This window comes from Urocitellus parryii, chromosome 13 (assembly GCF_045843805.1).
Source record: "Urocitellus parryii isolate mUroPar1 chromosome 13, mUroPar1.hap1, whole genome shotgun sequence".
Lineage (NCBI taxonomy): Eukaryota > Metazoa > Chordata > Mammalia > Rodentia > Sciuridae > Urocitellus > Urocitellus parryii.
The window spans coordinates 23931393-23947227 of NC_135543.1; the positions used below are offsets into that span (position 1 = coordinate 23931393).

At 46.0% G+C, this 15835-nt stretch overlaps 1 protein-coding gene across 1 annotated transcript in view; it reads left to right on the forward strand.

The window, feature by feature from the left end:
• Myo5b (myosin VB) overlaps nucleotides 1-15835 on the forward strand; it is a 194518-nt gene that overhangs the window by 68518 nt on the left and 110165 nt on the right. Inside the window, exons 9-12 of the mRNA XM_077792393.1 lie at nucleotides 71-180; nucleotides 5596-5861; nucleotides 14111-14192; nucleotides 14710-14850. Coding sequence (XP_077648519.1) covers nucleotides 71-180; nucleotides 5596-5861; nucleotides 14111-14192; nucleotides 14710-14850 — 599 coding nt within the window. The remainder of the gene's footprint in view (nucleotides 1-70; nucleotides 181-5595; nucleotides 5862-14110; nucleotides 14193-14709; nucleotides 14851-15835) is intronic.

Here is a 15835-nt window from a genome sequence, read left to right on the forward strand (position 1 = left end):
AAAAGGGTAAAATGTCCTTTGTATCATAGCATGGATATTGAGTGTCATTCATTCACTTTTTTTCTTGCAGGAGTGAGAGAGTCCCATCAGATAAGCATTTTTAAGATAATTGCTTCTATCCTGCACCTGGGAAGTGTGGAGATTCAGGCTGAGCGGGATGGTGATTCCTGTAGCATATCAGTAAGTCACACCCCAGCACCAGAGATAAAATGGACACAATTTATTCCTACAGTTCGATATGACTGAAATGTGTTTCTGCACTTAGAGGGCACCCCTAGGTTATTCATTCTTAACAGGAATGATTTCTGTTGACTTACTGATAACTTTTTTTAAAAGAACCAATCCATTTCAAATCAGCTGCCATCAAATGTCTATCAGCGAGGGCAAGGAATTTAGTGGCTCTTCAATAAATTCTTTTTGATGGGCTGATTTGCCAACTCTGAGGCACATGGGATTTCACAGCATGTCATCAATCTATGGAGTACTTTCTGGGCTCCAGACTGAGCTTGCTACAACAAGGAGATGAGAGTATTGGGTCCCATACTTGGTGACTGCCTCAAAGGAACTTAGTCTATCTGAAAATACAGGACAGGGGACCTTACTGGCCAGGATTATGCCAGTATGAGGCAGACTTTGCAGGACTTCCACAGATGTCTCAAATCTGAAATACTCCACAAAGGCTCATGATAAAGCTCTCTCCCTGGTGCCCAATGTAGTTAATGGCTGATACCTGGTAGATACGTTGTCTACGTGGGTGGTGGAGCAGTTCCCAGTGCGGTGGTACAGATGGCAACTGTTGTGTCCTGTCTGGAATTTAGTGATGAGGGCCTAGGCTAAAACTGGTGTTCTGACTGAGTAGATGAATCTGCACCTATTTCTACCTATTCTGTGCCCGTTTATGACTAGGTCCTAGGGAGATAAAAAATGTGAGTCTTATTTCCAAGGACATGGATTTAAATAACGCAATGCTGGGGGAAGACAAAAGGTGCCATGGCCACTCACAAGGTGTTGCTTTTTCCATTGAGCAAACATTCACTAACCTCTTGTAGATATGAGGTTTAGGGTTATCAGAAGGTCAAACTGGCCCTACCTAGGGAGGGGGAGACCTGAGCTCTATCTGGGATCAGACTGAGCTCATCACCGGTTTCCCCTCCATCCCACATTTTCCTTAAATGAGAAACAGGCTTGGGTTCGAAAAGGTCCCTGGGTCCGTTGCCATCCTCACCACAGACTCTGGAGCCCCCACTTGGGCCTGTGGAAAAGGAAGGAATGTTGGGGCTGAAGGTATCAGGTGAGCCAGAACAGTTTCTGACCCCTGTTATTTATGTGCCTATTTGTATGCACATGGGGGTACCCTGGGGCTAGCACAGTGATGCTAGGAGAGAAACAGGCATGCCTGAGGGGTGGTGGGTGAGCCTCTAGTATAGGCCAGACCCTCCCTAAACTGAGTCCATACCGCCATTTGAATATAGTTCAATGAAGTCTTTCTCTTAACAAGAAAGGCATAGAGGATCTGTGCCTCCCCTACGCACATACCCCAGCAAATGCCCCACAGATTCTTAAGGCAAAGGCATACTCTGTTTGGTGTCGGGGACAGGTAATATTAGGAATCTTTGTATTAACAAGCTCCTGGTTTAGGCTGGTAAGATGCAAGAAATATGACAAAGTTTCCCTGAGCCTCCAGCCCACTGAACAACTTCTCTGTCTCATCCTCCATGATGGACTCTTTTGGCTGGGGAGGGACTGGGTCAGTTCTGGGGATCAAATGCAGGGTCTCAAGCATGCTGGGCCTGTGCTTTGACATTGAGCTGATGCCCCAGCCCCCTGTCTAGGATTCTCGGCACTCTATACCTCTCCTCCCTGGCATTTAGCATGACTACTTGGCATTTATCATGTGATTCTTTGATTTGCTGCCCCACCCTACCCCCCAAACTCTGTGCAAGCAGACTGCTCTTGTTCAATATCTTTTATAAGCACAATGTCCGAGACTCAGTAGGCACTCAAGAGGTAGACAACTGGATGAATGATTGTTCTCTAGGACTTGGGGGTGATGAAAATGAAAGGAAGTATGCATGAGATGGGCAGAGATGTTGGCAAGGTTGATGGTGAAGCATGAGAACCTGGCCAGAAGTTCCTGAGGACCTGCAGTAGGGTGTGGGGTCTGGTTCGTGCCATCTTAGAAAGGACAGCCTTAAATGTCTCTGAGCTTACAGCTGGTCTTTCACACCTGGCCTCTGAGGACCTTCAGGGGAGAAGGAAAGTATGTCTTAGTGACTGATCAATGCCTGCACCCCCACTAAACTCTAGAACCACATCTGTTATGGTCTCTGCCTGTCACATTGGCACTTGTAGAGTGTTTGTATGAGGTCCATGCCAAGGTGGGACCATCAGGGCACACTTGGAAGAGGAGTTAGAGGATGCAGGTGGTGAAGTGGGAGGAACTTTGGCAAATCGGAGCCCAGATGGGGATAGCACCCCTTCTCTTACCAAGTGGAGGGGGCAGGAGCCTTGTGAGCGCAGGCCGTCAGTCTAGACTGTCTGAGATGGCTCTGCAAGTAGAGGGTGTCTAGAGGACAGTGAGGGCAGTGACTTGAGCCAATACTGCCGAGACTCAAATCCTGCTTCTGCCACTTCCCAGATGCAGGACTTCGGGAAATTGCCATGCCTCTCTGCATCTCTTGCCTCCTGTGCAGTGTAGACGATGCCACCTACCCCAGCGTGAGGAGGAGGATAAAACACAGCCCTGTGTGGAAAGGCCTCAGCTCCCAGCCTGTGGATTGAGGTCATGACTGTCACCATTCTTGATGTTAGACCCAGAGTGGATCTCGGGAGCATCCCTCTCACCATATGGGGGAGGAGGATCTAAATCCCAGAGAGAACCTCTCAAAGGCCAGAATGACAGTTAATGGCACAGCTGGGACAGGGTCCCCACTGTGTTCTTCCCCCTGTACCACCGCTAGTCTTGCCCTTTGAGCTGGGATTACCCTCTGCTTGCAGGCAGCTCCCGTTGGTGCTAAGCAAAGCAGGCGTCTGAGTACAAGCTTGAGAAATGTTAAGTGTTTGTAGCCTCTCAGAGATGGCTTATTCCTCGGGTCCATGGGGTAGGGGGCTTCCTGTTGGAAAGGTTGTCTACCCATAAGCAGTGTGCCTTCTGCTTGGTAGTTTTTATTTTTAATTAAAACATGAGAATGTGTTCCATGATCGCCACAGTTACCTTGGAGATCCAACAACATCCAATTACTTGGACACCAGAGGCAATTTGTTCCTTGAATTTGGCACTGTGGGCCCATAAAACTAATCTGTTACCTATAATGCTGGCTATTTTTAATGGATTTAGTATCAGTTAATTATGTGTAAGTGTAATGGCATGATGTTAGATCAGTTTCAGTTAGCACTTTTAATCAGCAGTCAGAAGCCAGGGTGAGTAGGGCAGTTCACTGCAGGGTGGGTCATCTGTCCCAGGGTGGACAGCAGAATTCCTTAACTGTGACTCCTCTCCACTGCTGCACTTAGAGCATGCAGCATCAGGAGTGGGGAGGGCACCTGGGAGCAGTCCTTGGTCCTTGTTTTTGCTGCTGGCAGGCCTCTTAAATGTTAGGCACAGCACTGCAGATGGATTCCCTAGCAATTAAGAATTTCTTGGAAATAGGTCAGATGAACAAATTGGACATTTGCCACAGCTGAACTTGTTGCTTGCCAAACAGTTCTCAGGCACTAAACTCCATATGGCTTTATATTGGCGGGGGGAGGCTGTAGGGTAAAAGGCTGCTGGCCCAGGGAAGTGGCAGGACACCCCACTGCTGAGCAAGTGTAAGACTGTCCACACCAGCCAGCCCACACCAAGTGGGCACTGTGGCCAGGTGTCCAGGAATCTTGCCGATCCTCAATTTCCTCATCTGAGTATTTTAAGGGGTTGGATCAGGATGGCAATTCCAAAGGTTCCTGGGAACATAGTTTCTTTGGTAAATAAGCTCTCGGTGTTCACAAGGTACATTTATCAAACCAGTTCAATTGTCTTTAACCTGATGTGGGTAAAGCCAATTAATGCTCTTTGCAATTGTTTCAGAAAAACATGGGTTGTAATGATTTGGGGAGGTTCTTTCTACTCTGACATTACATTTTACATTTGTTTGGGGTAGATGGACTTTAGATATCTGCAGGGGAAAAATGGCCTGAGGATGTGTGTTAAGGGAGAAATGATGATCGTTATCCATGTTGATTTTCATTGAACAAGCCCTTCTTTAAATTTTATAAGGTGGCTTCATCAGAAAATAAGTCCTATGTGCAATTTAGGACCATTAGGAGGGGGCATATGGTGTTCTAAGGGATTCCCTTCCAGCCTGAGAGTTGTTAAGCTCTCCAGCAGGCTCAATGCTAGGTTTGCAGCTTTCCCAAGCAGAGAGGAACCCAGGACAGGCTTTCTGTTGGGCTCTGTGAGTGGACAGTGGGAATTATCCAAGAGACTTATATATTTTTGTGAAGTGAGACAAGACCCTGTGGGGACTTGAGTTATTCAGTGGCTCAGATGCCAGGTGGTGTGATTGGTAACAGCTAGAGAAGACTCCACTGAGGCCATTGGAGGCAGTTTGGTAACTAGTAGGTACATTGGGCAAAGGAGCTCTGGGTCAGCAGGACCCAGGTAAGCAATTGCAACTCCCCAGGGCTCAGCTTTTTATCTATATGGGAAAGAGACTTAAAATGAAGGAATTGCCAGTATCTTTCTAGCTCCAAACTCATGTGATTTTTATCAGTAAAAGTGTTTCAACTGATATTAGGTCCAAATCTTCCACATCTTCACCATGTTATCTAACTTCTCACATTAACCTTTCCCAACAGTAAATGCTTTGAGAATATAAGTGGAGTTGAGTTGCATGTGAATTGGTATTACTGTGGCTAAGGCTACAGGGACGGCAGGGAATAAGTACCAGGAGGGACGTCGTCCATTGGATTGTAGCTGGTTTTTTGCCCAGCATGACAGAACACACCCACTGGCATCTCATGTAATTTGGAATAAGGGGGTTTAAACTTCCCGTTCTGTGTTCTACCCACCCAGAAGGCGGTCAATGCTCTGCCATCCTCACCCCTGTATAGAGAAGGAGGAGAGGAGTGCCTTAAAAGGTCTCTCTGGCCTTTTATTTTGAACATGCAGCTAGTTTGTGGCACTTGTAAGCAAAGAATTCTGAATTTCCCAGCTGTGGGTTAGCTCTGCACTCGGACTCCTGCAGATGTAAACTGTTGAGTGTGCACCTGCTGCCCGATGGCTCCCAACTCTGGGTGGGTCATCCATTCCTGTACTGTGAATTCCCTTTCTGCTCCTTTCTCTCGGGCAGTTCCCTCTTCCTGGTTACTCAGCAGCACCTTGGCAGTGGAGGAGGGGACAGAAGGGAGTTTAAGTCCTGATAATTTGGTCTTCAGCCAGTGTGATTAGTTTGAGCAACACTATTCTGGCTCTAACTTAGTGGGGGTGTGGTGTATGGGGAGGAGATGAGGTTCTGGGAGGGCTGCGATTGGACTTGTTTTCCTTCTGGGGAGGAGAGAGGATGTGGCTAAGGGACCCAGTCTTGGACAAGTCTCTTCCTCTTGTTCTCTCCCCAGCCCCAGGATGAACACCTGAGCAACTTCTGCCGCCTGCTAGGGGTGGAGCACAACCAGATGGAGCACTGGCTGTGCCATCGCAAGCTGGTCACCACCTCAGAGACCTATGTCAAGACTATGTCCCTGCAGCAGGTCATCAATGCACGCAATGCCCTGGCCAAACACATCTACGCCCAGCTGTTTGGCTGGATTGTGGAGCACATCAACAAGGCCCTGCACACCTCCATCAAGCAGCACTCCTTCATCGGGGTCCTGGACATCTATGGGTAGGCCTGCCACCTGTCCCCCCAACATTTGCTCCACCTGATGGTCACCAGGGTGGTCTTGCTGGTATTTAAGGGGCCAGCAAGGGACTTGAGAACTTCCCAATCTCAACTAAGGGAGCTTAAAATACGTGGGAGCATTTTTGTCTGTCATGATGAACAGTCACTACTGATGTGAGGCCAAGGATGATTAGTGTGTATCAAGATAGAAGGCAGTCCCAAGGAAATAATGGGCCTCATCAAAACACGAGTAGCAGTCGGACATTGTGGCATATTCCTGTAATCCCAGTGGTTTGGGAGGCTGAGGCAGAGGAGGATCGATAGTTCAAAGCCAGCCTCAGCAACCAGTGAGACCCTGTGTCTAAGTAAAACATAAAAATGGGTTGGAGATGTGGCTCAGTGGTTAAGTGCCCCTGGGTTCAGTCCCCAGTACAAACAGAACATTAGTAGCTCCCCTGTTCAGAAATGATACATCTATTTTTACTGCTGGTCAACTGTGGCCCATCATCATTCTGTAAGTTAGGGTTTTGTGTGTTGGTCATGTTTTATTTCAATCTGCCATTCAGCCTCACTGAGTATGTCAACCAAAGTGATGATTTCAATGGTGTGATTTTGCCCAGTGCTGTTGGGTGATCATCCTGGTGGACTGACTACCTGGCTAATTGAAAGCGCTGTTAATTACAATGCTTTATCCCAAGTGGGGCCAGGCAGCACGAAGTGGTGGAAGGTATGCTTGAGGAGCCGTCGGGGGATTGGCTTTCTGTGTCAGTGATGTCATCAAGTAACTGAACGACACTCTATAGATCAGTCCCTCTCAAGTCTTTAGTTTCTATAGCTTCCAATGAAGTTCTGAGGCACATTATCTGGGGTTCTTTCCAGACTCATCTAGAATTCTTTGAAGTTGTGTGAATGGGGTTGCAACCCTCCTTGCACTTATCTTCTGACCAGCATCCTGCTCTCTTTAAGCTAATAATAGATGAAATCCTCCTGGATCTGCAAATCCTAGAAGTCATGGCTTCTGTCTTAAAATAGAAGTCCAGACCCATAGAAGTGCAGCGTCGTCAGAACAGCGCTGCTCTAGCAAAGCACTGCTTAGTGGGTCGAAACTCGGCTGGGATGTGTGGGGTGGTGAGGTTGGAGTCGAGAATCCTCACTTAAAGCAGCTTTTTTTTTTCCCATGCAAAGACAGGCTCTCCCAATTACAGTTGATTTTGTTGTGGATCACTGGGGTTCTCATTTTGAACGATGCCACATGTGTGGTGGGAGAAGAAAGAAACCTGATATTTGGCCTCGCAGAGTCCTCAGGAATAGGCTGTAGAGCTGTGTGCACTAGCCAAGTAGTGCAGGAGGTAGCAGAAGGAACTGTAGAATGGTCCATTTGAAGATTTGGACACTCAGTAGTTTGAAGGCCAGTGAGGGCACACTTGTTTGCCTAGTCAGGAAAAGCTTTACATAGAAGGTGAAGTTTGAACTGGATCCTTGAAGGGAGGAGTCCTGGTAGAATGTGGGAAGTAGGGGAGGCACCTTTGGGAATGGGAGGAAGAAGCAAGGTGTGAAGAGGAACCTTGAGGCTGATGAGGAGCAAAGAGTGGAGAAGGACCCTCAGGAGGGTGGTGGGGGTGTGCGTCCTCTCAGACCCTCCTAGGTTTCAGCAGAGTGACGGGCAGGCCCCTTCCCCTTCTGGCCAGTGGAGCACCTGCTTTTTGCTCAGTACTTCCAGTTGCACTTGTGAGAGCATGAAACGGCCTGCACGGTCTAGGAACTTACTATATGAATGTTGGTGATTGATTCTGTTTTATTCTTCTACCTCAAATATTTTCAGGTCATTACATTTCCCAAGACACCTTTAGTGTTACCTTCCCAAGGAAGACCTGAAGACACCCAGGTCTCAGCGTCTAACCAGATGCCCTTTATCTGCCTGTGCAAGAGTCTTAATTTTATTGAAGCTTTGGTTCAGAAAGATTAGCCTGCAAACTCATTAATAGCCTGTAAAAATATTATGACTTTGATTGTAGTGATAGGTAAAATGTTGTGCCCGACTTCTTTTGTATTATGTGTTTTCTTAACAATGCCTTGAATTTAAATAGACTATTGCTCCCTTCCCAGGAATTCCCAGTGACAGCCTGCCCAGTGGTAAGAAGCCTCTGGAAGTTAAGCTCCTTGGCTTGCTGAGTATGCATTTGTCAGCTGGGCTTATGCAAGCTAGGATTTTGTGCTTATTTTTGTTAAATTTTTACAATTGAATTTATTTTCCCTAAGCTCCCATGACTGCCCAAAGAAGAGATTTAGAGACAGATTGCCCCTGCAATCTGGTTTGTGGTTTGAAAGGTACAGTTGTCAGTAGTTGGGGTAACAATCCAGAGGGCCCAGCCTCCTAGTTTTAGTGTCAGCTCCTGGACTGTGTTTCCCTCATACAGGAGCAGCCTGTGGGCTCCTTGGAGAGTATCCAACAGCTTCTCGGAGCAGGTCCCAACACGGGCCACATGCATGCAGCCCCTGATGAGCACTCCAGGGAACTTTTCTACACTTACTGTTTCCTTCCAGACATACTAGGATGTTTTCCCTTTTATAAATCCTTGTCCTATCTCAGGAGCTTCCTTTTTTCTTCTTTTTCTAACTGCATTATGAAATGATTCATTCTCCCCTTGGAGAAAAGTAATGGCTGTGCATGGGTCTCCATGTCTCAGTGCTGAAGTTGCACCCTACAGGCAGAAGAAAGAGTGAGATATGAGCTGGGTTAGGGTTAAGCCAGCTATCTGCCTGGGCCACTGGATGCTGGGAAAGCCCCTCCAAGCTTTCCCTAAGTGCACATGCACTCACTTCTCAGCAGCTTGGTCTGCCAGGAAGTTTTTGCATCCACATGGTTGGCTCCAGGCTCACTCTCCTGGTCAGAGGGCATGTGATGAATGCCCAGGAAATTAAAACCACTTGGCCACAGACGCACAGGTGGATTGAGTCTAGACACACTGTTGATGTTCTCTCAGGCCAGTGACATCATTTTTTAATCTGGGAGATAATATTTGGAAACTTGGGATAAAGCCATGAACTATCCACTGTCATTTCCCTGCTCCTGTTACGGTATATGTACTCTTACTTTGGATTTGAGACACCTTCCAGAGATCCACTGAATTTGTCTTGTTTTCTTTAATGTGATGATGACTTGCTACCGTACCCGTTGCCCTGTGTACCCTCCTCCCTCCTATTTCAAGCTAATTCCAGTCACTGGACTTTCCCAATACCTGTGAGGAGAAATGCTCTCTAAGGAGCGTCTCATCTTCCATGGCATCAGGAAACTCCAGCACTGTTTTTATTTAATTCTCAGTGCTGGGCATTGAACCCAGGAGTGCTCTGCCACTGAGCTATACCCCTGGCTCTTTTTATTTTGAGGCAGTCTTGCTAGGTTGCTAAACTGCCTCTGCAGGATGATGGTGAACCCTCTGCTCACAGGCCCTCCTGGGCTATCCAGACACCCAGCATCCTGGTGTAAGGACTGCTTGCCTTCATGATGTTCCTCTGTTCCAGCTCCAAAAGTGCAAAGCAAGCAATGCCCAGAGCACTTCAGCAAACCCAAGTCAAGCTGTTCCCCTTAATGAAGGGTCTGTGCAGCTTGCCTTGGGGTATTTCTTTCCGGGCAGGGGATTAATAGAGGAGAGCCTGGCAGCTTTTGGCTGGGGCTTGCTTTTCAGGTTGCATAAACCTGTTTGCCTCTATGGGCCTGATTAGTTGTAACCTTTTCTTTCTCTTGCCTTCTTGAGGCAATGAGAAATGCATGTCTGCGTTTTAGGGAGAACACACATTGGTCTTTGACTTCAGCCTTCAAAATGCCAAGGTAGTGGGGGCTCTTTGGCTAAGGCCAGCTGGTCTTGCTGAGAACAATTGCCTGGGAGACCTCTGGAGCAACGCAGGATGTGATAGATTCATGTGTCGTGCAGAGAAATAGTGGGAAGAGGTTGGGAGAAGGAAGCAGGGAAGTGTAGGCTCTAGGAATTGGGAAATGGATTTTGCTGTGACTTTATATCCTCCTGTCATGTGTAATTTTATCATGTACTTAGCAATGCAAAAGTAATATCCAACTTTTTTTTTTTTTTTTTTTGGATTGGGGATTGAACCCAGGGTCAATTAACCACTGAGTCATTCCAAGCCTTTTGTTTTTTGAGATTGTTCTCCCCAAGTACTTAGGACCCCAGTAAGTTGGAGGCCAGGTGAACTCATGATCCTCCTGCCTCAGCCTCCCAAGTTGCTGGGATTACAGGTGTGAGCCACGATAACCACCCAGCTTATTTAGTGCTTTTTAATATTTTAAAAAATATAATTGTAAACATACATAAAATTTACTATATTAAACATTTTTTAATTGTGTAGTTCAGTACTATTAAGTTTATTCACATTGTTGGGGAAGTTCCCCATAATTCTTGTTTTACCCAACTAAAGCTCTGTACCCACAAAACAATTCATTTCTCCCTTTCCCAGTCCTCTGGCAGCCATCATTCTCCTCTGTTTGACTATTTTGGATATCACATGTGAGATTACCTTGTATTTTTCTTAGTGATTGGTTTCACTTAGCACAGTGTCCTCCAGGTTCATCCATGTTGTGGTATGTGACAGGCTTTATTTTTAAAGGCTGAATGATTTTCCATTTTTTGGGTAACAGTTTGTGTATTCATTCTTTCACTGATGGACATTTGGATTGTTCACATCTCTAGGCTTTTGTAAATAATGCTGTAGGGAACCTGGGTGTGCAAAAATCTCATCAGGGTCCTGATTTAATTCTGCTCCATGTGTACTTACAAGTTGGATTGCTGAGTTACATGGCAATTCTGCTTTTACTAATTTGAGCCATTTCCATATTGTTTTCCATAATGATTCCACCATTTAACATACCCAACTGTACAGAAGGATTTTACAATATCAGTTGAAAAGTCAACAATCCTCACCAGCACCAGTTATTTTCTGGATTTCTTTGCCTAGTAGTCACCCTAATGGGGTGAGGTAGTATGCAACGGTGGTTTGATTTGCCTTTTTTCTAGTGAGTAATGATGTTATTATCTTGTACCTCTTGGCTGTTTGTATATCTACTATGAAGAACTATCTACTCAAGTTATTTTGCCCATTTTCAAAATTAGGTGGTTCTTGTTGAGTATTATGAGTTTTCTGCATATTCTGCATATCAGCCTCTTACTGAAAAGACTTGCAAATATTTTCCATTCCATAGATTGACTAATGATGTATTGTAAGTAAATTGCTTAGATTCACTGGTCTTCATTTTGATGGAAGAAAATATTCTTTCTTTGGTTTGCATTGTTTTCTTGGTTCTACTGTCCAAAACAAAGTTATAGATAATTTTATAGTCCCAGGAGTTTCTTTTTCAGGGTGGACATCATGGCTGATCCTTGTGTTATTTGAAACTATGGGATTCACCCAGGACACTCTCAGCCGCAGAGGGGAGCCTTAAAACTCAAAGTGCTGCAAAACGAGCTCAACCTTCTGAGTTTCTCTGAGGCAGCCAACCCTTTGGAATGCGGCCCTGCTTCATGCTTTTGAGGCTCAGATTAAGTTCCATTTTCTTGTCCATGCCGGCAACTCCTCCCACAACCTCGATTGCCCTTAAAAGCCTAAAGCAAGTAAAGTTTAGACTCTATCAAGCGGTTTTCATATGCTGGCTTCCTATCTTCCCAGTTGCTTTTTCCAGCAAGAATCATGACTTGCTGTTCTTTGCAGGTCTCAGTTCTTGGAACAGTTGGCTGGGAGAGGATGACCAGAGCGTAGGCATTTTCCTCTCCCACTTCAGAGCTCCAGGCATGAAGAGGGGTCAAGAATTAGAAGCACGTGGCAAATGGGGCAGATGGAGGTCCTTGAGAAGACCAATTGTTCTTGGCCTGGGGTGTGAGTGGTCCCTTGAACTGTGTTCTTTCTGTCCCTTGTGGGGAGGGGACATATGGGCTCAGAAAGAAGTACATGGGTAGAATTTAAGTCCTCCTGTTTGAAGGTGCAACCAACAGCCCAGGTTTGAGGAAAGCTCGCTAATATCCTGCAAGGTCCCCTGTGAGGATTATGAGCTTCTGGATGGAAAGGAACCTTGCAGGGATGTTTGGATCACCTCTCTGGTCCCAGTACACCGAGGTCCAGGTAATAACGGCTAGTCTAGAGTCAATTTCCCTGTTGTTGTTCCTGCATGACTTTTAACCTTTGGTGGAAGTCCTCCCCTGTGAATCCTGTGTTCCATGTGTTTACATTCTACCAAAGGCAAAATGCTGGGGAGTGCTCTTGGGAACCTGGATAGGCTGAGCTTTGAGACCCTGGTTCCTTTGCCCTGTGCTCTTCTGGGTCAGCTCCTCTGCCCCACCCGGAAGCTTCAGGCTGTCTCACTGCTGTCTGCCCAGGTTCTGGAGCTGGGGATTCATGGAGGGGAATCATTAACTCCAGGTGGCTAGTCAACATCTTCACTGCACTTTGCAACAGTTACGGTGTCATTTTTAGAGGTATTTGTGGCCTTGGCTACACCAAAAATTGCAGTAGAATGAGAAGGAAATCGTTGACTTTTCAACTGATATTGTAAAGATAGGAAGAAATGAAAGCAGGGTGATCCTTGTCCCTCCAGCAGTGTACATGCCACATCTTGGCCTTATTTTATGTTTTGAACTTCCCTTACCCACGGATTCTGGTCTATATATTGTCCACATTGATCTTACAAGGGAAATCCAATTTCTCTAGTATATAAATTTCCTTGTGACATTTTAATGCTGTGAACTATAAATTGGTCCATTGTGATTATTTTAAAAAGTCATCTGTGGATGGGAAGGATTACTCCAAATACAATTTCATGGCAGAGAGGAAGTTGCCCTGTCTCCCTCACTGGGGCTTTCTGAGCTCAGTCCTCTTAGTCATGTTCCAAGCTCCCTGAGCCCCTCATCTATCTCTGGCCCTCCGGCACTGCAGCAATTACGCTAGACGGCAGAGGAATTGTTACCAGATAATATCTTAGAAATAGCAATATTATGAGCTAATTTCAGCCATCTCAAATTAATGAGAATGTTCTTCATGGAGTACAACCAGTGTAAACCTTAAATGGACAATATTTAAATCCTTTTTTTTTTTTTTTTTTTTTTTTTAATCTGTGGAGCTCAGGAGGAGCTCTGCCAGCACGTCCCGTTGCCGCTATCGAGCCAATTGCTGGGGTGGCTTTTTTTTTTTTTTCATCTTTGGGTTTTATTAAATCTCCTTTGGTCTCAACTGTCATTAGTATTTGTCTTTCTTGGGATGGTGGGGAGGAGGGAATGAGGTTCTAAATGACATAATTCAGTTGTAGGACTATCCCGTGGGCTGGGAGGGCCGCACTCCAGGATAATGACTGAGCGACACGGCACTTTTCTGCCTGCTCTGGATCACACAGAGGTGGCCTCCTTCATCCTAGCATGGACTTGCATCTTTGATCTTGTTTTATTAACCTAGAATTATTTCTCCCACACAGGCATGGCCAAAGGCTGTACTTTAATGCGGTTGTCTCCAAACAGTTGACTTCTTTGATCTCAAGATGATTTCCTGCTTATCCGCGTCTTAAACCTTAGTGGGGAGGTGGGCGTGGGAAGCCTAAAGCTTTGTAGGCACTGACCCAGGCCTGTTGGGTGATGCATCTATTTTTGGTGGTCCCTCTGTATAGACTGCCATCTCCCCGCCACCATCATCACTAACCTCATCTGGGGAAGCATATGAGCATTTCTGTTTGAAAGTAGAACTTGGGGAAGACACTGTCTTAACATTGAGAGAATTTGATATTGAGGAATGGGGAGGGGTGGAGACATAATGCCCTAGGCTGCATGGGCCTGTGCCTCAGGCCCCTATTGGTGGTATCACTGTCTGTCCCTCCCACAGTGTCTCAAAAACCTCCCCTTCTGGGAACTTTTCCTTGTCCTCAGCTCCTCTGTTAATTTTTTTTTTTTGAGGGGGTTGGGGGATACTAGGAATTGAACTCAGTTTTATGTCTGCTTTCCCTAAATTTTCCCACTATCAGTATTTTTCTAGTTATGGAAATAACTGTTCTTGTTTCCCTAACTTATGGAGGTTCTCTGTAGTGCTGATGTCTCTAACAGTGGCCTCTGAGCCTTGGAGCAGAAATGGGAATTCAGTGCTGGCCTTAGGGTTGAACTGGCATGGTCTAGATGGTGAGGGTAATCTTGTTGAATTCCTGGTGATTTTTTTTTTTCTGTAAACAGAGGTGTCTTTTTCCTTTGTATTTACCACTTTCTATTCTGCAGGTTTGAAACTTTTGAGGTTAACAGCTTCGAGCAGTTTTGTATCAACTATGCCAATGAGAAACTCCAGCAGCAGTTCAACTCGGTAAGTGGGGTTCGATAGCAGGGGGCCAGGGCTGCGCATGGCAGAGGCCTGGCTGTCATCCTGGAGCAAAGCCCAAATCGCTTCTCTTCCATCTGAGGTCCATGGGTCCCAGCAGTGCCCTGATCTCCTCTTGGTTTCCTGGAGGAGTCCCCAGCTTTCCAAAGTGGCTGTGCACTCCTGCAGGGTGGAGGTGACTTGGGAAGCTTTGATTCCCACTCCTCTGATCCTGGGCTTCTAGGGTATTTAAGAAAATGCAGGCTAGATATGGGTGACTTCTTGTGATTGGTTGGGTAGCGACACAACTGATCAATTAACTATCCTACAGTCGGTGTCACATTTCTCTGTGGGAAATCGTCGAACTTTTCTGTTTCGCAGTCATGACTGTGACTTAGTGCCCCAACCTTTTCTGGCAGTTACCCATTTTCTAGGAACCAGAACTCACCTGAGTGTTTAGGGGAGATTCATGTCAAGGTGTGTCTTCATTTCGCTCACCTTGACCTTTTACTTCTTGGCCTAGCATGTGTTCAAACTGGAGCAAGAAGAATACATGAAGGAGCAGATCCCTTGGACCTTGATTGACTTTTATGATAACCAACCTTGCATCGACCTCATAGAGGCTAAGTTGGGTATCTTGGACCTCTTGGATGAAGAATGTAAGGTAAAACTGATGTGCTATCATCGAACTGGCTCAATTCTAGACTTGAGGCATGGGGCAGAGGACAATTGTGGGGGATAAGGGAGCATGTGAGATCTTAACACTGTTCTGTAATGGGTAATTATCTGGTCTTACTGTTCTAGAAAAAGCGTTGGTATCCATTTTGCATGTTAGAAGGTAACACCCTGTGACTAGTGGGTGTCACCACCATGGTAAAAAGAGTAGGTGGTAGAGAATAGTGTGATGTGGGGGTATGGATTTGGTGCTTCAGATGTCCTAGATGCCAAGGGAAAAAAAACTCCAAATCTAGACAGGTGTGCCCAAAGAGTGAGGACATAAAAGCCAGGATGATCTTTAAGGTGTTCATGGCTTGTGAGTGATAGCTTTGCATGGTGTGGTATCAGGCGAGATCCTTAGATAGCCCCACGTGATTAAGTTAATCTGTCCAGTGTGTGTGTGGGGGGGGAGAGTTGTCACTAGCAGGTAGAACACCTGGAAGCCTTGGGAACAGAGTAAGGTGATCTGACTTGCCTGATTTCTTTGGCTTCTAGTTCCTGCTTTGAATCAATGGGGGTGGGATTTGATGATCTGGGTTTCTTCCAGTTTTGTGCTTGATTGATAAGGAGGTAAATGCATACTCCTCCTCCCAGTGATGAAAACTAATTGAACGATGTAGAAGCCACGTGGGGCTTGGAATGGGAAGAACCCCACTGCTTGGACTTTATGGTCCTCGACATCTTTACCAGGAAGGAAGGAGTGTGGCTCAGTAATTGGAGGAGGAGCTGAGCTTCCAGAGGAGCGCTCCTCATTTTCTTGCCTTTGAAATTGAAAGATGAACAAAATGGTAGAAGATAGTGTGAAGACATACTGACCCCCACATCTGGCACATTCTTATCTGCTATAGTTTTCCAGCATCTCTCTAGAGACGTGGGCTCTATTGTCGGTGTCAAAGCAGGGATCATTTCTCAGTATGTCAGATGTTTGGGCT